Below are 25479 nucleotides of genomic sequence, written 5' to 3'. Positions count from 1 at the left end.
CTTCTGCCAGGAACATTGATTTTTTTACTTGTGGTTTATTATACCATTATTGACTCAGTCAATATATTGTAAACAAACTGAGCCATTCAAAAAAGCCATAAGGCATTTAGCATAATCCTGTACACTTTAGTGACCAAATAAATATGTTTTTTAGAGCAACTTAGAAATGATTAACAGGCTCAGCAGTTCAGCATTTATGGACCTTGAAGGCAACAAAATCCACAGAGGGGAGAGCATCAGATTCTGAAGGCAGGTCTTCTCCTGGTGTTACACCTAACATAGGAGAGGACTAACATGGTTTCATTGAGAAGGGAACCCCAGGTTTAGGAGGAACTAACTATCTTAAGAGACAAAGCTGTGCAAAATTCAAGTGTCCAATTCATAAAATCAACCCATGGCCAGTGTAATTACATTGATGTCCGGTGTGTCCATTTGTTCATTTTCACAGATTGTGGAGTGAGGGTGTAGTAGGGCAGAACATGAGAAAAAGGGCTGTAACAGGCTAGAGAGGCTGCGCAGACCGACAACCAATCAGCAAGGGCCTGTGGAGAGCCAATCAGGGTCAGGCTGAGCCCTATATAAAGGCTGCAGCAGAGAGGAGAGGGCAGTCTCTCCCTGACTAGCAAGAAGGGAAGACTGGCTCCTGAGTTGAGGTAGCACCTTGGACAGAGCAGTGCTGGGCAGGCTCAGGAGAACAGAGGAGAGCTCCAGCCTGGTACCTGCCAGATTGCGGCCCCTGTTAAAAAGGGTCAAGAAGGTACAAGGGCCAAAGGAGAAGCAGCCTAGGGAAGATAGGCAGACAAGGGCAGAGAGAGGCTGCCCACCAGAGTAGTGGGCAGGCCTGGTACCCCTTTCCCCTTGACGCTGCACCTGGCTGCGGAGGAGCATGGCCAATACAGACTGCAACTTACCCCTGAGGTGAGGGGCTATACTTCGGGTTGTGGCTGGCCACTGAGCCAGAGGAAAGACGAAGGACTGCCGTTACCCACACCTACCCCCGGAAGGGGGTGAGAATGGAGTAGTGGGCAGTGTTCTGAAGAGGACACCATGGTCCAGAAAACAACGTGTGTCCCGGTGGTGGAAACAAACAGCAGAGCAGACAATGGGTGAGACAACACCTGCAGAGAGTGCTCCAGAGCTGGACAGAGCTAATTCCCAGAGCAACCAACAGGAGGCGCCATGGTGGTGAGCACACCCTGCTATAGAGGGGCATAGAATCACAGAAACATAGGGCGGGAAGGGACCTCAAGAAGTAATCAAGTTCATCCCCTTGCACTAAAATGGGAATACTAATAATGGAAATTTCCCCGTTTCATGAACTTCAGCTGGTGTAAATCATCAGTGAAGTCAATAGAGGTATTCCAGTTCATACTAGCTGAGGATCTGGCCCCGTGTTGGTAAAGTACCTTCAGATCCTTGCATAAAAACTGCTATGTAACTTCAAAGTATAAATTGTTAGAACAAATCCCCGAGGTCCTTACTTGGCTTTTACTTGGGAAAAACTGCTGTTGAGATCAACAAGAGTTTGCCTCAATGAAGATGGAGTAAGGGATTAAGGATCTGAGCCATTATTAAATACCCTTCCAGCCCCCTTCCCCGCCTCCTTCCCCTTCATACACAAACAGAAAGACAAAAGAAAGAGGCCAATATTTTCTGGCCCCACAGGGCAGATCCCCAGCTGAAGGAAATCAGCCTAATGCCTCTGAAGTCAATGAACCAGATCCGCAGCTGGGGTAAATCAGAATGATTCCACTGTAGGCATTGGAATTTGGCTAATTTATGCCTTCTGGGAATCTGTCCCATAATTAGGGCCCTACCAAATACATGGTCCATATTCGTCAATTTCACAGTCATAGGATTTAAAAAACAGTAAATTTCATGATTTCAGCTATTTAAATCTGAAATTTCATGGTGTTCAAGGAGTTGGGGCGTGGGTGGAGGTTACGGTACTGCTACCCTTACTTCTGCGCTGCTGCTTGCAGCAGCGCTGCCTTCTGAGCTGAGCAGCTGGGGAGCAGCAGCTGCTGTCTGGGAGCCCAGCGCTGAAGGCAGAGCCGTTGCCAGCAGCAGTGCAGAAGTAAGGATAGCCTGGTATGGTATTGCCACCCTTACTTCTGTGCTCCTGCCTGCAGAGCTGGGCCGCCCTCAGTCAGCAGCTGCCACTCTCCGGCCACCCAGCTCTGAAGGCAGCAGTGTAGAAGTAAGGGGGCAATACCATGACCCCCTTAAAATAACCTTATGACTCCCTCCCTCCCTCCAAAACTCCCTTCTGGGTCAGGACCCCCAATTTGAGAAACGCAGTTCTCCCCTGTGAAATCTGTATAGTATATGGTAAAAGCGCACAAAAGAGCAGCTTTCACGGGGGACACGTTTTTCAAGGCTGTGAACTTGGTAAGGCTCTACCCATAATCTAATCTCAGACCCAGGCAGCAGCAGCTTTTGAGGACCATTTGGAGGCTACTAATCAGTAGATATGGAAATCAAATGAAACCTTTACAGTAATCAATAGGGGAAGAGACTCGCGTGTGTCAAGGTCTCAGTGTCACTGCAATCAAAAAGAGCAAATCCTGGCAATTCTTCCTAGGATGGGAGGTGACCCTGTTTCTTTGTTTCCCCGGGTGACCTGGTTTATTAAAAGCATGATAAGCATCTCGCAAAGGAGCGAGTTTCTGTGCACGCAAATGGGATGCAGAACAATATTGCCAGTCAAATTGATAGAAATGGAAGGCACTCAGTAGCTGACACAGAGAAACTAACAATAGCCAACTGTCCTTCTCGACATTAAGAGATAAGCAATTACCGGAAGCCAATCACTGATGTGAGATCAGCAGTGTGACAATGCAGATAAATCCCAAGGCTTCTGAGCCTTGAGTTTAAAATCCGTGTATCTATCATCGGGTTATTACAATAGCAGTAATACGCTTGCCTAATGCCTTTCAACCAAGGCTCCTGGATCTCTTTGTCAATATTAATTAAGTCTCTCAACTCCCCTGTGAGCTAGGTGAAACTGGGCAACAGAGAAAGTAGAGGTGATTTGATCAAGGTCACGCAGCCCAGGCTGGGAACAGAACCCAAGTGTCCTGACTCCTGGCCTGCCTACCTAAGCACTGCTCTCTGCTCCCTCTCACTGTTAGTGATAACCCATTGTATGTGGAACTTGTGGTGAGGAGGGGATACATAGCTTAAACAGGAATTGGTTGAAGAAGAATCCCAAGACCGTGATCAACCTTGGTCAGTGTTACACTGAGGCAGTGTGTGCAGTGGCTAGAGAAGACCTGAAATTGTCTCGCTTGCTCCATCCTTGGCTCTGCCATTGGGAACATGCACAAGTCATTTAGGACCAGAACCCCAAAGGTATTTAGGCTCCTACCTTCCATTGATTTCTATGAAAGGTAGGAGCCCAAATCCCATTGAGGCTCTGGACCTTAGGCTCCAATTCAGTAAAGCATTTACACACGTTTAAGTCTCACTGGTGATTTAACAGACCCATTTCCAATCAGGTTTGAGGCGAAGCATGGATTCTCCTCACTCCTAGCCTTTTTGTGTTATTCTTCACTGCAATGCTAAAGGAAGCCCTCCATGGTTCTTCAAACGGCATCTTTCTATGCTTTCGCACTGTCTAGCTCTTTAATCTCTCTAAACTACATGCAAAGAGCAAGATGACTGAAGTGTTGATCCAGGAACTGCTTTCCACCCGTGACTGTGCCTTGTGGAACACTCTGAAACAGCCCTACAAGATCTCACAAACTGCTTTGCTATGGCGGCTCGTAACTTTGGCCTGAATGAAAATTGAGGCTATGTATCACCCAGTTCCTCAGCAACTTTACGAAGATCCACCAATACGCTTGGAAGACACCATGCTTAAAGCCGTTAAACCCTTCACTTACCGCTGCAGCATGTTAAATAGTGAAGCAACAAACAGTCATGAAGTGGATGTGTGAATTCAGAAACCCAGCACCGCACATGATCTGGAAGCAACAGGGACTATGTCTACAGACAAAAATCCAAGGGTATAATGCTGTTGTCCTCACAACATTGCTCTACGGGTGTGAAAGATAGACCATTTATCAATGGCACGTTAAAAAGCTTGACAGTTTCCATTAGAGACCCCTATGACAACTGCTGGGTATCAAATGGAAGGAGCGGGTATCCAGCACAGAAGTCTTGGCAAAAGCTGCTTCTGTTGGAATTGAGACTCAGTTGATTTGTGTCCAACTGAAAGGGACGGGTAATGTCATTCATGTGCCTGAGACTCATCTAGAAAAACAAATTTTGTATTCAAAGTTAAGCTCTGGCAACTGTAAGCATGGAGGGCAGATGGAACTTTTCAGAGATGCTCTGAAACACAATCTGCACAAGACAAATATTTTTGAGTCGACCTTCGAGTCTGATCACATGCCATGGCACCACGCCATAAGGGAGTGTCCATGACTTTAAGAACCCATTGGGTAGCTGGCTGCAGAGCGCCAGGCATAGAAACAAAGTGCAGCTCACTTAAATCAAGCAGGGAAATGGCTCTGTGGTCAGTGCAGTAAATATTGTTCTTCCCAAATTGCTCTCTGGAGCCATGCGAAGACCCATTAGTACAAGCTGTGATTGTCAACGGGTCCTTGGAATCGCGGTGACTAGTGTTATTAATTGAGTCTTATTGACTTCGGTGGGATTTGTTTGTGTGGTCCACTTTTGAGTGTGTGTTAAAGTTCCCCCTCTTTGACGGGCCGCAGAGGATATGGATTGTTATGCTGCCCAGCTATAGAGCCAGGCTCCTTAGCTTATGCTTTTAGCTCTGGAGGCCCCCAGCGCAAGTCCTGGCCATCACACTTAAAGCTAAGTACCTGCTTTAAGAGCATCACTGAACAGCAATGGATTATGGTCTTAGGCCTCATTCTGCCGCCACTGAAGTCAACGGGAGTTTTTCCATTATTTCAACTGAAGCTGGATCGGCTCCGTAGCAACTCTGTGTCTAGATTTCCTCATCTGTAAAGCGGTCATAATACCTCCACTACCCGTTAGGAGTGAATGTGGAGCTTAGTGAATTAACAACGTGCTTTGAGAGACTGTGCTGAAAGAGACAATGTGAGGGCAGTACATTGACACTATTTTATGATACAAAGAGAATGGACAGACCTAGCAAGTTTGGAGCAGAGTTTTAAATAAGGCTCCAATCCAAGTAATACAGCAGCCACATCCCCAGCATGGGCTGAAATTAGTGAGGATTGTGGGTGCTTAGCCCCAGTTGCGATCAGGCCCTTAATCATCATATGTGAGTCAGAGACTTGGGTGGAGCAAGATGCTGAAACCTGGTGAAGGGTTTATATTCCCACAGACTGGAGAATGTGTTCTGTAAATCTCAAGCTCATATTTCACAGCCACCAAGTTCAAGCTCCCCACGCTGAAAATGTGACTTATGGAGGCCGGCAGTGCTGTTTTTATTAGGCAGCTTCTCCAGATGAGCTAAAGGGTTAGGTTTGAGGATGCAGGCCAAGCACTGCATGAAGAACAGAAACCCAGGCGTGACTTCAGCCTGTAATAATTCCTGCAGTGCTGTCTCCCAGGGAACCTCTTTCTATTCAATTAGTGAATGGGTGCATAGTGCTTTGAAAATAGAGCGTACCATATAATCACTAAGTGTCATTATTTAACTGTACACATTTTATAGGTAAAGCCATGGACTGGAAATCAGGAGACCTGAGTTCTAGTCCCTGACTTTGCTACAAATGCACTGAGCAATTCACTCGTAAGGCCTCAATTTTCAGGAGGTTCCATCAATTTTGGATGCCCAACTCCAGACATTCCGGGCCTGATTTTCTGACCTCCAGCACCTTTCTCTCTTTCCCAGTCCCATGAAGTTAGCGGACATTGTGGGTGCTCAACACCTTTGAAAGTCTGACCCAAGGAGTCTTGAACTGAGTGCCTAAAAATGAGTGGACACGATATTTTTGGCCTTGATGTCTCTGTGCCTCAGTTTCCCCCCGAGTAAGAATAAGGATCCCACCAAGACTTAGCCACATCCCAGGATTGCTTTGAGGCTCAGTGCAGGAGAGGTAGTGTAGCTCTTTGAGATCTTGCAAAGGACGGTACAATGGAAACGCAAAGTACAGATTTTTATTTTATTTTATTTTATTCCTGGGACAAACCCATCTGGGAGAGGTTATGTTGTTTATGTCTTGGTCAGTGTATGGGCGCATGAGTACCTTGCATAAGTGTATTTACCTGCCTGTCATTTGCAACTGCTTGTGGGTTCGTGTGGTAGCTAGATGACCAAAGGCATCTCTTATATGGGTGCACGTGGTTATGAAAGCATTGGTGTGTGAGTTCTTGTCCCGAGAGCGGGGTATTGGGAGTGCAGCGTTTGCTGTGAAGGACAAATGACCGGTCTCTGACCAAGTGATCAATCAATGAGAGGAAGCACAGAAAAGGAGGCTGGGAAGGCTGGACTGGCAGGTTTAAGGGCTTGGAGTGTGCCACTAAATAGAATTTGCTGACAAGTATGAATTAGTCTTTCAGCAGCTCCTTGCTCTTGGGAGCTATTACATGACATGCAATCTTCCAACCTGCAAAAGCACAGGCCCTCAGTACAGACAGGAGAGAACAAAGGCACCAGTGACTAAGAGAAGAGGAAAGGGAAGGCAGGTTGTTCCAGCAAACCAGTAGCATCCTGTGCACCTCAAGGATCCTTCCAATTCGATGTTATAAGCAGAGAAGTGCTGGGAGTGAATTGCATTCCCCACCCACCCCCGAAAGTGACTAGCCTGCAGCTGCGTCCTACAGAGAGGTGAGTCCCAGCTGCAAATTTCTGATCCAAACTTTCCATGAGGGTTTGGAGTTCTGATCCTGGGCCTTGGTTTGGCCTACTCAAAATGTAGAACATGATGTATGACGATAGCATAGTATGTAACCTCATATTATACTAATACCACTGACACAGATGTGTTAGCCCTGGGCATCAAATGGCTCAGCAGTGGTCGAACGGGGATTGGGAAGCCCAAAGAGAGGAAGGTTGGTCCAGCAGTCAAGGTGCTAGGCTGAGACCTGCAAGATCCAGCTGCAATTCCGTGCTCTGCCACAAACTTCCTGGGTGGCTGTGGGCAAGTCACTTTGCCTCTCGGGGCCTCAGTTTCCCATATGTACCGCAAGGATAACAGCATTGCCCTATCTCCTAGCGATGTTGTGAGGATAAATGCAGTAAAGTTTATGAGGTGCTCAGATATTCTTGTAATAGGAGCCATAGAAGCACCATAGATAAGAGAAGTGGTTGAGGTGATATCAGGATTAGCTAACCCTGACCTAACTTTGACATTTTCTGTAGTATAGACTGTAGTGTTAACACCTTTTACCTCTATGTAGCAAGTTGAGGTAGATCTTAAGGGTTGTTGGTGGTTCAAATCTTGGCTCTTCTCCAGACTCCCTATATAACCTTTGGCAAACCATTTAAGCTCTCAGTTCTCTGTTTCTAAAATGGGGATAATCATTCCCTACCTCTCGTGAGGCTAAATCCATTCAGGCACGTGAGGTGCGGTGGTGAAAGGGGCCGTGTAAGAACCTAGCCAGCACTGTCTCTAAGAGCAGCCTCCCCCGTACTTCCATGTGCCTTGCACCGGTGCGCAGACAGCAACAGTGCTGAACCACTCCAGATGCAGCTAGGCATTGAAAACCCACACCTTGCCTTTGGCTGGCGGTAGCTAGAGCGGAGCTGAGTGATGGGTCTTCAAGCTTGGGAAATCAGCTGGGCAGCACAGTCCTTGAATTGCAAATGAGTTTGTGTTTGGAAAACATGGATCAGAAAATGTCAAGCAGCATCAGTGGCCATGTAAGAAAAAATAAATAAGGGACGGAGGCTGAACAGGTGGCAGCTAAATCAGTCAGGCGCTGTCACCTCTCTGCCCTCCACTGCTCCCCTGGCCTCGCCAAATCCCTCTTATCCCATTCCAAATGAAGCATCTCCTACAGGTACTGTTTAATCCACATCTCATTCTCAAGTCAACTCTCCGTTCATTTACTTATCTGTGACCTGGGTCACAGAATTTTCATGAGAACAGCTGCAGAAAAATCTTTCTGAGAGGTGAGTGGGGGGCGGGGGGAGGAGGGGCCAGGGGGATACAGGGTGCTGGGTTTTATGTACAGGCCATTCGGTGCCCAGATGCCACAGTAACGAGTGCCTTCTGAATGTGATGGATAAACAGAGACTTGTTTTTTAACAGTTGGTGGTTAGCCTAGAAAAAGAGAGAGACTCATGTAGTGAAAAGTGTCAACATAATTTGAGCTGGAAAAGTCTTTTGTTGACATTAATTGGAGCGAATATGTCTCTCTGTTTTGTCAGCAGGCGTCTATGGGCTAGTCAGCAAAGGAGGCAGTGGGGCCTAGAGGATAGAGCGCTGATTTGATGTTCAGGGGATCTGTCTTCAATTCTCTGCCACTGGATGACCTTGGACAAGTCACAGCACCTTTGTGTACCTCAGTTTCCCTGTCTGTAAAAGGGACATAATGATGCTGACTTCCTTTACAGAGTGGCTTGGGATCTACAGATGAAAAGTGCTAGATAAAAACTGGGTGTTAGTATGACTAGGGGACCAATTCTGCAAGGTGCTGAGTGCCCTCAAATCAATGTCACAGAGGCCAGTTTTTTTAAAAAAGAAATCCAGATTTTTGGATGCCTCCATTTTTGGTAGGTCCATCCCAAGACACTGTAAAGGGGCTGATTTTCATGAATCCTGAGCTCCCGTTGGCTTCAGTTGGAGATCTGCTGGCACTGCGAACATGTGCCTCAGTTTCCCCACCAACACAACAAAGCCAGCAAGCACTAAGGGCACCTTTCGGGATTGGGTCCATTGTGCCCCAAACATTTTGTCTTCCTGGCCATGGTTCCAGCTGTGGGAAGGGTGTTGTTTTCTGGGGGTGGGGGGTGGTTGGCATGCTGCTCGCCACAACGTCTGCATACAGAATCTCCTCAGGGCCTGACTTTCATTAGCCATCTGCCCTTGTTCTGCAGGTTGACAGGGGTGCAGTGAGTAAATGGATAACCTGTCAGGGAGGCAGGAGGATAATATCAGTCAAATGCATCAATAGTTCACAGGCAATTTCATGTTACCTAACATTCATGCATTTGAGTCCAAAAGACACTTAATCCTGTGTCGAATCTCATCCTCCTGTGAGTTCACTGCGCTGGAGGATCCTTGTAATTCCATGTCTTTGACTCAATGACATACTGTTCCCATGCGCGCATGCGCACAAAGGGCAGGACTGGCTGAAAACTCCTGTTCCACAAATCAAGAGGGAATTTGTATTAATGTTGGGAGGGAAAGGGTATCTGGCAGCTTCCAAACCTGTAACCACTGCCTTCTATCTCCCTTTTAGCAATTAGCAAAAAGAAGGAAAAAAAGAAGGCACTTGTATCTCCCAAGGAGAACTAAGAACTCCTCCAGGTTTTTCTGGTACCACTGCTTCCCCTGTGGGTATCAATGGAATAAAGCTCTACTGCTTTGTCTTTATTTTTATGTTATTAGTATAGCTGGAGCACCTAAGCACCCCAGCCATGGACCAGGGCCCCATTGTGCTAGGCGCTATACAAACACAGAACAAAAAGATGTTCCCTGCCCCTAACGAGCTTATAATCTAAGTAAAAAAGTTCTCTAGTAACTTCCGTCTGAGGATCCCAGTGGGCTGTCATCAATGAAGTGTCACAAGCTCTATGAGGGAGGTGGTATTTTCCCCTTTTACAGATGGACAAACCGAGGCACAGAGATGTAAAGTGACTTGACTAATGTCATCTAGCAGGTCGGTAGCAGAGCTAGGAATAGACCGGAGGCTTTCTGACTCCCAGTCTCTGGCTTTAATCGCAAGACCACCTCCCCTGCTCCCATCTTACCCTCTCCCCAGTATCACAAGGGCCAAGGGCCTTGGGTGGTACCCTCCCCCCTAACCGATTCCCGTGTGCCTGAAGAATTAGGGCTTTGAGGGGGAGACAATCCAGGCTGGCCCTGTGCAGTGGGATTGGTTAAACTGGTTTTATGTTTAAATGAAAGTCCCATTTGTAACATCGGGCAAAACCCCTGAAATTGCCTGTCTGGAAAGTGGCAGCAATGGTGCATGGGGGTCAACTCAGCAGTATCTGCACCCCAGGCCAGAGTCCAGTTAATAGTTATTGCAGAGGCTAGAAACAGGAGGTAATGAAATAGCATAAGGTTCCATCTAGACAAGGGCCGCCATGGTCTGTCACCCCAGAAGGGCTGGAAATCCTCCCTCAGTTTGGATGGACAGCGATATACCTTGCACTGTACCTGTCCAGAGCTCTCAGCCGTAGCAGGGAACACTTGTGATTCCCAGGTGAGTGCTGCAGCTGGAAACTGAGCGTAGTCACAGATCTCTCTAAAGACAGGAGCCATTCTGTGGCTTGTGCTCCTCTCTCTGTCTGAAAAGTGCAGCAATCCATTGGGCCTTTTGGAGAAGCAAGCTATGGAGGGGATTAGCAGGGAGGGCTGGCCCAGGACTGCATCTCTCCATCAAAAGCAGATTGCAGAGTTAGGGGAGCAATTTATGGAGTGGATGTAGCACTAAATGTGCCGGAGTGACAGGCCTGGATGCCGAGGGTCTTTATTTGTCGACAGAAAGATACTGCCTGGGTGGTGGCAGGTGCCATGGGGGCTTGGGAGGAATATACAGGAACAGAAATATTTGCCTGGAGAGAAAATTTTGTTGCAAGGGCCTGGTGCCTCCTTGAGTTGGGCTCTCGGCCCCATACAGAACTCCGACCCCTTTGGATTGGGCTTCTGTCTGACTGTCCTAAGAGTTTACCCGTTCAGTTGAAAGACTCCAATCTCTCCCTCCCTAGCCCTCACATCGCACTGGTTCTATTACGGCACAGAGCGGTGATGCTGCTGTGCCAGAGGGGGCCACACAGAATGGCACCCCCGTGGCCCAGCTGGGCACGGCGCTTCCCTTTTCAGCACTCAGTTTGACATTGTATTAACCGTGTTTCTCGGGCATGAGACTGCTTTACTACGCAAGCTTCCCTTTTGCCAGCAGGCTTCAGCTCCGCTCCAGAGCACCCACTGCAAGGGAATGAGAAGGGAGGTGCCAAAACCCACTCAGTCTTTGGCCTCTCTGCACAGCTTGCCACTTAAGGGGGTGGGCTTAGCTTATGTGCCAACCAAGAGCTTGAGAGAGGGATCCACCCGCCTTCACGTTATGGCCAATTAACAGCCATCGTATGACGCTGACCTTTGGTTACCAGTTGCTTGGGCCTGTGGTAAACGTCTGTCTCAGATCTGGACTTAGAGTTCAACATCTGAGTGTTTACTGGGAACCTCCCCCATGCTTATACCCAGCTTGGATCTTACTTCGCTGCCACCAGATAAGATTTAGGCTCTTATCAGCCTGGGTTCCCCAAATTCCTTGGGGGGAACCCCCTCTCTGGCCTCCCCCACTTTCCCTGGGAGGACCCCCAAGACCCAGACCCCTGGGTCTCCCTATCTCAAACGGGAAAACAAGTTCCTCCCCCTTGTCTCCTCGTTATCTGCTCCCCCCGCTTCCCTCCCTGGGTGAGCCTGGGCGATGCAGTACTTAACTCCTTGAAGGCAAAACAAAGAGGGAAATCACCCTCCCCCTGAGGCGATGCCTTCAAATCTAGTAAAGCTAATATAAAGAGATTTCCTACTCCCCTTTCCTGTAGCCTCACCAGAGAAAAACCAAAAACCTCAACCAGGTTTTAAAAAGAAAACTTTATATAAAAAAGAAAGAAAATACAGAACAATAATACTGCATTAAGAAACTCAATACAGGCTCTTGCTTATAAGAAAATATGAATAAACAGTCTGATTTAAAAGAGAGCCCAATTAAACCAGTCCAGTACAGTACAACACACATGTAAATACAACACAAAACATATTACAACCTATTTGCCTTGTTGCTTTTGTACTCACACTTTGTAGGAGAATATTAGAAAGAAATAGGAGTTAGCAGGAAAGCTGTTTCCTCCATAGCCGGGAGAAACAAAAGACCCAGAGTACACAATTCCCGCCCCTGACTTTTAAAAAATCCAGTTCTCTGATTGGTCCTCTGGTCAGGTGTTTGGTTCCCTTTGTTCACCCTTTACAGGTAAAAGAAAATTAACCCTTACCTTACCTATCTACTTATGACAGGGCCTGGAGGATTTAAACTGTCGCTCTGGAGGTGGTAAACCCCATCTGCAAGTCCTCCCAGCCATCTTTGAGAGCCATCCCTCCCTTCATTCACACTGTGAGCCTTGGACATATCTGCCGCTGCCTCCTAATGCTCTTTTCTGTTTGCTGGGATGCTTTAGGAGTTCTCACTCCAGCAATTGGACAGCTTTCTGGATGACCGGGTTAACATCCTGGGATTTTCCACCTTCAACCAGTCTCATGCTTTCTTCCAAGAGTTTGTCCAGAGCCTCAACCAGTCGTGGCAGGAGAACTGTGATCACGCTCCCTTTACTGGGCCAGCAGTAAGTAAAAATAATCCCCACCCTTGCACTTGGAACAGCAGTCGAAGCCTGTAATGGGGCAGCAAGTATCTGAGGCAAAGGAGACAAGCTGTGGGGGTGGGAGAGGCTGAATGGGGGACAGCTGCTAATGGAACCTAGCTGAAGAAGCCCTGAGGCTGGTACTAAAGGGTTCTGCAGTGGGGAGGAGGAAGGTTGTGTTTTAGGGAGGCTTCTCGGTGGCTGTATAAAATACATGCCCCTGAGATGGGAGAAAGGGAGGCAAGAGTAGAGATCAGGAGAGCAGGAGCACAGAGGCAGGAGAAAGAAACAGACATGAACCAGGAGGACATCATAGGTGAGTAAACGAGGCAGGTGTGGTGTTGGGGTAACCTGCTGTAACTTATGAGAGAGCCTCCAGCTTTGGAAAGTAGCAAGATGAGACCCTTCAATCTTGCCAGTGCTAAAGGAACTCTGTTAGGCAGATGCCATTAGAGCCGTAGGAGAGAGGCTGGTAGACGAAACCTGGATAATGTAGGAAGTTCAGGGAGGAGGCGTCACAGGGCTTAGCTGAAACCCAAAGAGCTGGGTTAGGCCTGGACTGTGCTCCCTCACATATGTCAGTGTTTCCGGGCGCTGCTGCAAATTTCCCTGAAATCACGGCTGAAATCTGCCCCGTAAGGCTTCAACCATCTTGGAAGGTTTGCAGAGCATCTTTGCCAGATCGGGGAGGGTAGAGAAAAAGCCAACGACCAAACAATGTATGTGCTGACAAATGAAATAAAAAATCCCCTCCATTTCCTGAGGCAGCCCCAGCGTTCCTGAAAGTCCCACTATTCTCACTGCAAATTGACCTTACGCGAGCAGACGAGGAGTTCTTTCTACTTTGCGTTCGCTTGGCACAAACTGCCAGCCCTGGCTCACATCTGACTACTACCAAGCTGCTGCTCTTCACTGTTCTAGCCAGCTGCTCCCTGACATCCTCTCCCCACCTCTCGAGCTCATGTGGCTGCAGCTAACTCACTGCCTGGTTTGCTGAATCTTGATGCAATCTCTCCCTGGAAGCTGCCTGCTTGGGTGACAGCTGTGGGGCTGTTCAGATGCATTAAAAATAAAGCTTTTCAAACAAAAAAACTCTAGAAACCCAAGTGCTGAAGGGGAAAAATATAATCCTGGTCTCTTCCCTCCAGTTGGCCTTGAATGAGCAGAAAAACTCTTTATATGCAAAGGCCAGGAAGCTCCCCCCTTACAGTTTTCAGTGTATTTCGGGGTAGTGAATGGTGCTGGATTGGGATCCTCTGTCTAAAGCCTCCATTACTGTCATATTAATGTAGCTGGATGCTCGATTCCTGCACAGAACTGGTTCAGTAGCAGGGCGGGCTTACTCCTTACTTCTGCCCACTAGGAGCATTATCATGGCACAATGAATTGGCCTCGGTTTTTTTCGTTTTAAACAGTTAACGTCCGATGGGTCTGCTTTTGGGAAAGTCTGTCTCCACAGGGGTTTGGGCATTTTTTACCCCAGTAGTGTAGGGGAGCTGATGTCTCCTGGGATTGTGTAAAGAAAGAAGTTCAACATCCAGACTCTACAGGAGGTAAAGCGTAAACTATGAGATCCTTGGGCTTTCTTGCTAGGGATGGGTAAGTGTCTAAGGAAGGGTGGGGGAAGCTACTTCTTCAAATGCTATTCTCATTAATCACGTTGCAAGGAAAAGAAATCAGATAAAATCATTAAAATTACAGATGGCTAGATTAGGTAATTAGAATTTAGGCTGAAACAGATGTTTGTAATTAAGTGTTTATTTCATTGAATGAAATCCAGATTGTAAAGTCTATTTCACAGGATTTTAATGGTTTTAATTCTCTGTGTTATGTTTGGGGACAAATATACAGATGACAATGTTTCAAGAATGACTCCTCTTTACCCCTCCCAAACCTGCATATAGTCCTCGGAGAGCAGCTTGACTTTAAACATGGCCTTGACGCGAGAGATTTTGGTAAATAAAACAAAAATCTTGTCTTTACGCTATGATGGATCTCTTTGTGTTTCTGTAAATATGTCTACATTGCAGCCGGAAGCCAGCATCCCAGCCTGAGTAGACAGACGGAAGCTAGCATGCTAAAACGAGCAGTGTGGACCTCCCGGCTCAGGTGGCAGCTCTGACCCTCAGGCCCACCCAGTATCCTGGGTCCGTGCTCGGATGGCTATCCCGAGCCTCCACTGGAGCCGCACCATCCACCCAGGGCCAGCACTATCATTTAGGTAGCCTAGGGCAATCGCCTAGGGCACCAGGATTATTGGAAGGCGGCATTTTGCCGGGGGGGACAGCAGGCGGCTCCGGTTGACCTGCCGCTGGCATGCCTGCAGAGGGTCCGTTGGTGCGCAGCTCCAGTTGATGCGCGGGTCCGGAGCCGCGGGATCAGCACAAGGGGTGGCGAAATGGCCGTGCGCCTAGGGCGCGAGAAACCCTGGTGCCGGTCCTGCATCCACCCTGTTGTTTTTAGTATGATACCTCAAGCCCTGCTAGCACTGCCTACCCAGGCTCTGGGGCTCGCTCCCAGCTGCGCTGTAGCTGCACCCCACAGGGCTAGAGTTGGGGGTTTTACCCGCAGCCTTGTGCTGCGGCCGGCAAGGATCTGAGCTGTGCCAGGGGGCAGAATCGAGGACACCCTGCATCAGGAAGGTACAGCGCATTCTGGAGTGCTTTGTTTGTGCCAGGCGGGGGAGGCTAACTTGTGACGCATGCAGTGTGCTCCCCACTAGCCCAGCTGGCTTGTGCACTGAAGGGTGCGGAGCTATGGCTTTGGGTGCTCCTTGTCCCTTTGCAAGTGAGTTGCTCCCAGGGTGCACCATACTATTCCTCTTGCAGCTGATGACACATAGAGGAACACAGCTCTACCCATGCTCCATCCCCCTACTCCCTATCTGGGGAGTTGCTTCCCTGGTTTTCCAGCCATGCAGTGATATCCCTGCAAGATTTGGGGGGAGGCTCTTTACTCCTCTACACCCACACAATCATGTGAGTAGGAACCACCATCAAAACCGTTGTCTTTCACATGCAGTGTTGTGCGGGCACTGTTCACCACAGAGGTGGCACAAAATGACAACGATCAGCGCAAATCAAGAATGCACAAAAGCGAGAGACACATGTTAATGTGCAAAATGTTTTTTGTTTTTTTAATGTCAGAATGAAAAAAGCCATGTTTTTTTTTAAATGACTCTTATCAAAGGAGGAGGAGATTTGATAAGGGGCGGAGAAGAGAGAGGGATTGGGGAAGCCAAAGTGAATGAGTTTTAAACTGGGTGGTCGGAAGAACAAAAGATCATCTAGCAGCTGTGCTACAGTGAAATGCAACTTAATTTTGCACAAGCATCTTCCATGCAAACTGTATCTCAATTTGCTTAACTGAGTTAAATACAGTTAACGGAGTTTACAAATAAATAATGGCAGACGGAAATAGCAATTAGGAGGCATAGGCAAGGGAGACAATATTGTGTTTGGCTGAGATTTGAAACAAGCTGGAGAAAGACACAGAAAACACTGCTCCAGATGGCAGAAGCAGCAGAGGAGAAGGCTCTTGCACCAACAGCCATAGGAAGAAGTGGAAGTGGCATAGAGGATTCTGATACTAGGTGAGCAGAGGGAGCGAGGAGAGGACTTGAGCAGAATACAGTTCATGATTTTGGATAGGGCAAGTCCATAGTGGGCTTTAAAAGCATGTTCGTGAAATGAAGGGGCGAGCTGGTGAAGATGTATGAGGGTGGGTGCTGACATCTTTTTGTGCATGTTGCAGTATTGCTGTCCCCCAGGGTTTAAAAGCCCTGAATCAGGCCCCTCAAAATCATGAAACTGGCATAGACTCATAGTTCTGAGCCCATGTGGACAGGGAATGGCTGGTATGATATACAGCGTTAGAACTGGAAATCGGGTGCTTCCAAGGAAAGCTGTAAGTAGAGAAAAGATAGAGGGAAGTGTAGGACTTGGGGGATGGGGGAGGATCCCCTTAGCAGAAGAAGTCACCCCTGACAGCAGACCAAACCAAAAAGGACATGTTTGAAAAGGGAATGCCAGAAATGCCAGAAATACCAGCAAATTGTCTGAGGTTAAAGAGTAAAATATTCCAATCAATAATGTCAAATGCTTCACTAAGATCTACAAGCCTCTTGCTTCTTAGCTAATAAGAGATCATTAGCTGCTCAAAGAGAGGGGAAATGAAAACCTGACTAGAGACAACTGGGGCCAGTTTTCAGAGCTGGGGTAAGAGGATAGAAACTCCCGATGTCAGTGGAGCTGCATCATCTTACACCAGGTCAGAATTTGACCTGCCGCTATTGATAAGGACCCTGAGACAGCAAAGCACACGAGTAAGTCCCAGTGAAGTTAAGCATGTGCATATGTGCTTTGCTGAACAGGAGCAAAAGGATGGAGAACTCCCATTTGCAGTAAGAAGCAATGGAGCTAGGAGTGCAAGGAGATGGTTTGAGTCAATAGGGGTGAGGAGGGAGGACAGATTTGCTCCTTTAACAGCTCTGGAAAATGCAGCCCTGGAGGAGAATTCCTAAGAGCAGATGTGACTATTTAGGGGGAAAGTTGGAAGACTTATTGCCAAACGCAAAGGGATAAGCAGAGAGGGGTGGCATCTGATGGTTCAGACAGGGGGACTGGGAATCAAGATGCCTGGGTTCTATTCCCAACTCTGCCGCAAACGCCTGTGTGTCCATGGGCAAGTCACTCAGCCTCTTCTGCGCCTCAGTTTACTCTTCTGCACAGTGGAGGTAACGATACTTACCAGCTTGCCAGGCATGGTTTGAAGCTCAGTTAATCCATAGTCAGAAAGTGCTTTGGTCGCTGAGCGGTACCGACAACAGGGTTCATCACTGTTGCAGATGAGATCAATCAGATCCCAAAAGTACGAATCATGCATGATGGTTGCTACTCACGTCACTGGCTGCGCTCCTGGAAAGTGCTCACATACTGTGGTGAGGAGGGTGGTGTCAGAACATACACAGACTAGAGTAGGGAGAAAATTCGACATCATATTAGGTGGGGTGATGCCAGAAATACCAGCAAATTGTCTGAGCTCCATCTACCTTGATACAACAAATATGAGAGACGTTGAGGGGTGGAAGATGGAAATTGGGGATTACTGGCATTATTAGAGCTCATGGTTAGGGTTTGCTAGCACTAAGCATGGCAGCGTTAGTTTTTCATAGTGTCTGCATGTACATTTCAAAGCCTGAGTTGATCATTAACAACCTGATACCAGACCATTGGAGGCAGTTGGACTTTCAGTGTTGACTTCAGCAAGAGTAGGATCAAGCCCTAGTGGGTTAAATCTGGCTCACTTTATTCACACAGGTAAGGTGGTGGAAGCCAAAGGGTCTGCTTAACAAGACGATCCCCCCATTAAGGTGACTGGGAAGTGAATAAATGTGATCAGGTAGATATAGCTGAACTGTAAATGTCCACATATAGGGGAAGGCTCAATAAGCTAAAGAGCAAATATGTTGTTGGATGCTGCAGCGGTAGATCGGAGACTCTTTGAAGGAGGAGGTGGGAAAAGGGAGTTTTGACAGTAATGAGATGTGGCAACCAAATGCCAGTGCAGTCAGGAAGTGACGATAATTGAAAGTGAAATCTTAGTCATAACAATGAAGGAGAGATAGAAAACGACCAGTTGTTAACTTGATCAAAAACATCGAAACAATTGTGCATGGGGAACATAATGCTCCGCATGAGACAAGATGGTAAATAGAAGTGGGTCAAAGAGGGGACAGTCAGTATGGATTCTGAAATCTCCTCTAGCAATAATTCTTTTAGAGGGACGATGGGCAGTTGAAAAGGGAACCAGATAATTATGGTAAAGGGACTACGAGGCCAGTGTGGGGACTGGAGGACATGGAAGGGAAAGGAAGCAGATAAGTGGAAAAGGGAGGATGCAAAGGGCAATAAGAAGGAACTACCCCAGATGTGGAGGATAAAGTAATAAGCATGGGAAGAGGAGAAGGAAGTCCAAGGAATGGACTTGAATCAGGAATGGCAACATGAATTACGCCTACCACAATGATTGATGTGGAGATGCCAAAAGAATGATGATTAAAGGAGTCCATGGGCCTGATTCTCTGCTCCCCTGTCCTTGTGCAATGACTCACACCTAAGAACGTAAAAGGCCATACTGGGTGAGACCAATGCTCCATCTATCCTGTCTTCTGATGGCAGCCAGTGCCAGATGCTTCAGAGGGAATGAACAGAACAGGACAATTATCCAGTGATCCATCCCCTGTTGTGCACTCCCAGCTTCTGGCAGTCAGAAGTTTAGGGACACCCAGAGCATAGAGTTGCCTCCCTGCCCATCTTGGCTAATAGCCATTGATGGATCTATCCTCCATGAACTTACCTAGTTCTGTACCAAATCAGAAGGGTAGCATTTTATGCTAGCTTTGCACAAGCATGAGTGACTGCCCAAGGCACAGGGCACTGGGCAATCTGGCTCAGATGCCTTGTCTAGCTCCTTCTCACTAACCCCAGCTCAGACCGTGAATGGGATGTGAGGCAAGGTTAGCTCAAGGCATGACAGAGATGGTAGGACAACTGTAGCTCCATGGTGTTGAAAGGAGTCACTGTAGGGTGTGAGAGCAGATGTAAGCTTCTACACTGGTGTACTGTATGGGTGTGTAGATTTATTTTACAATGTGTGTGTAATTGTGTGCACATATATGGCAGAAACAATGAACTTGTTCCTTCAGTAAGTGCAGGTTGGGTCTTGTTTAATTTTCCAACCATTGGTGCTACTCCTCTGAGCTCTCACCTCTCTCTTTCCTGTTCACAGCTCTCCTCTGCCTTATTGTTTGATGCCGTTTATGCCGTGGTGACAGCAGTGCAGGAGCTAAATCGGAGCCAGGAGATTGGTGTGAAACCGCTGTCCTGTGGATCCGCACAGATCTGGCAACATGGCACTAGCTTGATGAACTACCTGAGAATGGTGAGAAGTGACTGAAGTTTGCTGATTTATCGGTATCCACCCCCTAACTGCCAGGAGCAAAAGTCATGCGCACATGGACATGTGTGAGATGATGTCCCTGCAGTCAAAGCGCAGGATACCAACCTGTTGGAAGGTAGCTCTGCGAATGAAGGAGACAGCCATGAGAGAAATGTTTGTAGCCGGCCTAGGAACTACGTGAAAGTCACCAGCTTTCAGGCTTTGTTTCAAACACAAAGATCAGCAAGCTTTCTGAATGTTCCCTAGGTCCCAGTTTCAAGTGAACTTGAGCTGATTTATGGTCCCACCTTGCAACCAGGAGAAGCTCAGATATTGTAAGGTTTCAGAGTGGTAGCCGTGTTAGTCTGTATCAGCAAAAACAACAAGGAGTCCTTGTGGCACCTTAGAGACTAACAAATTTATTTCAGCATAAGCTTTCGTGGGCTAAAACTCATCTGATGAAGCTTATGCCCAAATAAATTTGTTAGTCTCTCAGATATTGTAGATGAGTTTCTCCTGCGGGGGTGGATGAGTTGGACTTTTTTGAACTTAGGGTGTTGTGAACTCATATAAATCAAAAGTAACTATGGGTCAAAACAGAACTCCAGGTCTGAACCCCTCTGATTCCTTGAGAGTTTCAGGTTGAAGTCCCAGAAGTGAACTTGACATGTTTTTTGGTTCCAGTTGGAACATTTTTTTCTGGTTCTGCTTTGTCTGTAACTAAAATCTCATGAGAACAGCTGTTCTCATGAGATTTCCTCCCAAGATGGTAGAAGACTCACTGATGTGGCTTTGGTCTCGACATCTGACCCCTCCCATCACCCCACCTCACACACCTTAGCCTACTCCTGATTTAAACACCACCTCATTGCCCCATCCCTAATCAAATGTTCACACAAATGCCCGCAACCCCAAAATGACAGAGCTTCTCCCAGATCTTGTATCATTAACTTAGACTCATTGCTGACAAGGTGCTTGAGCAGCACTAAGCAGCATTTAAATCCGCTGTGTGGGATTTGACTCTCGTCATGAGACTCTTTGCAATGTGACCCCCTGTTAACACAAGCTTTGTGCAGTGCAATGGCATGACACGGTTTGCCACAGAATCCCCAGCTGCCTATTTCAGTGTGACACTTCTGCAGTTGAGTAATGTGAAGCCTTGGGGCTGTGGAGATGGAATGAGGTTACAGGGGAGGACAGGCTGCGATGTGGCTAAAAAGGTCATGAATGGAACCTTCATGAAAACTGGAATTCTGGAAGCCTTGCAACTTGCAAGTCTTCATTTTGTTTGGGGATATTTTTCCCTCTTCCCTGTCTCATTTCTACTCCAGGCGGATTCTGAAAGCAATTAGAATTGTCCCATGGAAATACTGTTTATACTCTATCCCCGTGAATAAATGTCAGAGCTCCACAGTTCTGTCCTAGCTAACAGGGTGAACAGCAGGCTTTGCTCAAGACTATAAAGGGAAACAATCTCAATTTGGTGCTGTAACTCACTCTCTCTTGGACAGGTAGAATTGGAAGGTCTCACTGGCCACATCGAATTCAACAGCAAAGGTCAACGGTCGAACTATGCCCTGAAAATCCTGCAGTACACACGACATGGCTTCAGACAGGTAAGATTGGCCCTGCAGGCCTCTTCCTAGGGTCTGAACCTGCCAGGTGCTGAGTGCCTCCTGGGAAGTGCTGAGAGTCCATCCCCACCTCCACTCCCTCTAAAGTCAATGGGAGTGGAGAGTACTCCTTGCCTTGCACAACCTGGCCCTTAGCAAGGAACAACCCCAATCCTGCTTTTAGTTGCAGTTCTCTCATAGTTCATGGCTTGGAAGGAAGTTTACAGTGAAACCCTGTGTTTCCCTTTGTTAAGAGACTACCCCAAGTCATTGCCAAACATTTTAAATTACCACCTTAAGGGACCATCTCTGCAGCATGACTAGCAACACCCAGCATCAGCCCCAGTGTGACAGCAGCCCTCTCTCCTAGAGGATAAGATTCAGTGCCTACAAAGCATGTCCTGGGTGTACACACACACACAGGCCATGTCTACGCACGAACTTGCACTGGTTTAGACTTGTGCAAACTGCTTTGCAGACATACTTATTTCAGATTAAGAGTGATTGATTTCAGTTAATCGTAAACCTGTCCCTAAATCATTTGGGGGAAAGTTACATGAGAAAGTTTTAGCAGTTACACAGATATAGTTATACTGGTTTTACCCACTGTGTAGACTCTCTTATTTTCCTATATGAGTGGCTTCCCCCCCCCCCCGGTTTAAGTTAAACCCATTGTCAAGAGACATCAGCTAAACCAAGAAAAGGCCCTATTATTAGAGCAGCCTGGGAAATGGTTTTCCCATCCTGTGAAAATGTTCAAGATGTCAAAATTTTCCCCCTGCCAAATCAGGATGAGAAATAAAAGTCTCCACAGTGTTTGCGAATCAAAAATGTGAACCTTTGTTTAGTTTGGGTCAATGGAAACATGTCCTTTTTGATTGTGGCCATTTTTTATGTATTAAAACTTTCAAAACAAAAAGTCGATTTGAACTGGATGATGAAAGTCGACTAAATAAAATGAATCAAAACGATAATATTGAAACAAAATGTTTCAGTGGTTCCGACTGAATCAAAGCTTTGGAGGATTTTCCTTTTGTGGGAAATTTTGAAATTTCAGCCTTTCTTTCCAATTTGGAAAGATTTTTTTCCTCTCCCCCAAATATCAGAATTTCCCATGAAATAGACATTCTGGGTCCTTACTAGCTGTAATAATCATCGCCTGAAACTGCTCGCCAATCCCTCCCGTTGTTTGTTTTTCCTCCGTACCCTGCTCCTCCTCCTGTATTGGTGATGGGGGCTAGCTACTGTTCTCCTCCCTGTGTATTGCTTGTACAACCATCTCCTGTTGGGGCACAATCTGACTTTCATTAGTTTTCAAACCTGGGTGCCTGTGTAAGCAGTCAGGCTTTCAGAAGTGCTGAGCACCCACAAATTCCACTGGAGTTACTATAAGCTGCAGGAAATCAACACCTTGGAAAATCAGGACACTTCTATTGATGGGCCTCAGTAAGGATTTAGGAGCCTAACTTTAGGCAAGCCATTTTGCCCAGTGAGTCTTTATGGGAATTTGGGCACGGGTGGCTTAAGAGTGGCCCCATAGAGGAGATGACTCCTACCAACAGCAGGTGAATCCCCACACAAACACACACACTTGGTACCTCCCCACTGGCTGGACTCTCTTGAAGATGGAGAATAACCGGGCAAATGCAGAGCAAAAGGAGTCTCATTTCAGCCTGAGGAGAGGCTGGTTAGTGCACCAGGAAAGGCTCCCAGGAGACTAACTGATCAGTGTGTATCGGTGGAGTTACCAGAATCCGAATCACATGGAGCACTGATCCATGCTTGCTTCCTTTTCTGCAAGAAGCACTTCATCCTTCCAGCTCATAGTGACTTTTTTTGATTGAATTATAGAAATTTGTGCCACTTATGAGACATCTGCAGCCTCCACAGTCCCGTAAGTGGTTAGTCCTTGGCATATTAAATGCACCTTATTTTCTCATGCTCTTGCATTGACACTTGTTCTGCCCTTCGCTCACTCTCTTATGATTGCAGCAAAGGGCTCGTTCATCCCCACCTCCTCTACTGTTGTCATTCAGCAGCCCTCAACTCAACCCTGGTTCACTGTCTTGTGCTCTCATAATGGTCATCTGATGCCACTATATTTCCTGCAGAGTCGGCCTTTTGATTGCTACAGCCCTAAGCTGACAGAGGGAGAAAGTGACCAGTGAGATTCCTTCCCCCTCCATGCACGGACACAGAGGGTATGTCTACATAGCAGGTGGGAGGCACAGTTGCAGCATACCTGAGCCCCACCCACACTGCTAGCTCGATGAAAACTAGCTCAGGAATGCCAACACATGCTGCCCATTTGCAGCGTAAACATTCCCCAAAGGGACTTCACACCAGACCCTTTGGTTCCAGAGTCATTGCAAGATCCGAGGAGCTACGAGTTGCACCAGACTCTGTGCATTTGCTGCTTTCAGAGGTGACTAGGGGTATTGATATATTTCCAGCCTTCAACAGAGATTCAGTGCTATGTCTCTGTGGTTCTCTTTATGGACCCCCTGGTTCTGCAGCAGAGCAGGAACCCACCACTTAATTCATTAGTGGTTGAACTAGTTACTCAACCCTTCTCTTTTGCTCGTTTTTGTTCTCCTCCCACATTGGTGGTATTGTCGTTTTAACTTTGGCAGGAAGATAAAATGGGACAGGGTGGAGGTGACTTACCTCACCATATTAAGAACATGGCAATTGTCAGATTGGATCAGACCCATGATCCATTTAGCAGAGTACCCTGTCTCCAACAGCCAGTGCCAGATGTGTCTAGTGAGCTGCAAGAAACCTTACAACAGTAGATCTCAAAGCACTTTACAAATGAGATATATTATTCCCATAATATAGTTGGGGAAACTGAGGCATGACAAGGGGACATGACTGCTCGACATCACCCAGCAGGCTAGTGGCAGACTCAGGAATAGAACCTGGTTCTCTGTCCAGTGCTCTAGCCACTGGGCCACACTGCCTCTATTTCACACGTATCTATTTTTAATAAATAATAAAGAAGTGCATGTTTATTTAGGAGAGAGCCTGGAGAGGAAAGGGGGATTTCAGCTGAGGTTTGCAAGGAGGTGGAGAAATTCCAGAGGGAGGCTGTGCCACATGACAAGAGCTTCAGAGGAGAAGGGTCCCACAATGGCAAGATTGTCGAGTGGAGCAGAGAGGAGGACAGTGGGGGAAGCCAGGTGCCAAATTCAGGCAGGATGATGAAGTTGATGGAGCTGAACCTGCTTACACCAGCTTGGAACTTGTCCCAGGCACTGTAGGACTGGATGAAGCAGCTCCATGGAGGTCATGTTTTCTGGGAGAAAGCAAATCTGATATATGAAGCACACTAAGGAGTCTCAGAACTGGGGTCTCATCTTTAATATTCCTATCTGGCAGCTCACTGAGAAGTTACAGATCAGCCCAGTGGGAAGAATCCTTGTCTCAGAGACCACCCTTTGTCCAGAAGTTTGCCAGCTGGAAGTGCCTCATCACAGAACAAAAGCAGTGACATCTTACCCATCTCTGCCTGGGACCTGGCCTCAGGAAAGTTCTTATGTTGCTGCAACAGCTACTTTTAGCCTTGGCTGGAATGCTGCCTGCCAGTTTCTACCTGACAGCTCTGCTTTGACACTGCCTTTAGCTCCCTCTGAGTGAGCAGGGAAATGGGATGTCACTTCTCACATGGAGAGGTCTCTTACAGCATCAGTGCCCCTTTTAGCCATTTCCCTAATCCCACTTGTTATGAACAAAAGTGACAGATCCAAACCCATCCACGCTAACGAGAGTAGCCATTAGGCAGGAGCCAGGGAGAGAAATGGCTTTAAAAACCAGCATGATTGCTATATTTTTTAATACATTTTAAATGTGAGGGAGAGTTTTTGCCATAAATATGCAGATCCTTCTCAATCTGTGTCTTGCTCAGAGCTCTGCAGTGCAGTTTTGATTGCATGAAAATCCCAGTTAGTCTTACAACTGTGTTCCAGCTCCTGGAGAATGACTGACATGATAAAGATTTTGCCATCAGTGGACAATCACTTTTAGGGTTTGAAATGGTGATGTAGCTGTCTTGATCGCAGGAAATTAGAGAGCTCTGTGGAGCTTGAAAATTGGTCTCCGTCACCAACAGAAGTTGGTCCAATAAAAGATATCCCCTTACCCACCCTGTCTCTCTTCTAGGGTTTGGAGGCAGACTCATTCTGCATGATGCAAAAGAACTTTCTACGTGTTGAACAAAGCTGGTAAATGGTCCAGTCACATGTTTCACACACCCAGGGTCTACCTGCAGATGGTTGTGTTTAAACATACTGCTGCAATACAGTATCATGGTATAAAAAGCAGTTCTGCATGAAAAGCAGTGACTGGATAAGAGGCATCCTGGGGTTCCCTGTTAGTGTATCAGTGATGCTAGATCAAGCTTGCTTGGTCTCCAAGTAGCAAAATGCTTTGCCTCGCTTTTCCCTAATG

The 25479-nt window shown here is 47.1% G+C and overlaps 1 protein-coding gene across 2 annotated transcripts in view; it reads left to right on the top strand.

Annotated features, from left to right (window-relative positions):
• Positions 1–25479, top strand: part of GRIK4 (glutamate ionotropic receptor kainate type subunit 4) — a 317557-nt gene that overhangs the window by 241463 nt on the left and 50615 nt on the right. For both annotated transcript variants that reach the window (XM_075073557.1, XM_075073556.1), the window contains exons 8-10: positions 12299–12460; positions 19268–19420; positions 20929–21033. In XM_075073557.1, the coding sequence (XP_074929658.1) occupies positions 12299–12460; positions 19268–19420; positions 20929–21033 (420 nt within the window). The remainder of the gene's footprint in view (positions 1–12298; positions 12461–19267; positions 19421–20928; positions 21034–25479) is intronic.

Source organism: Chelonoidis abingdonii, chromosome 18 (genome assembly GCF_003597395.2).
Source record: "Chelonoidis abingdonii isolate Lonesome George chromosome 18, CheloAbing_2.0, whole genome shotgun sequence".
NCBI lineage: Eukaryota > Metazoa > Chordata > Testudines > Testudinidae > Chelonoidis > Chelonoidis abingdonii.
This window is presented reverse-complemented; position numbering and strand designations above follow the sequence as displayed.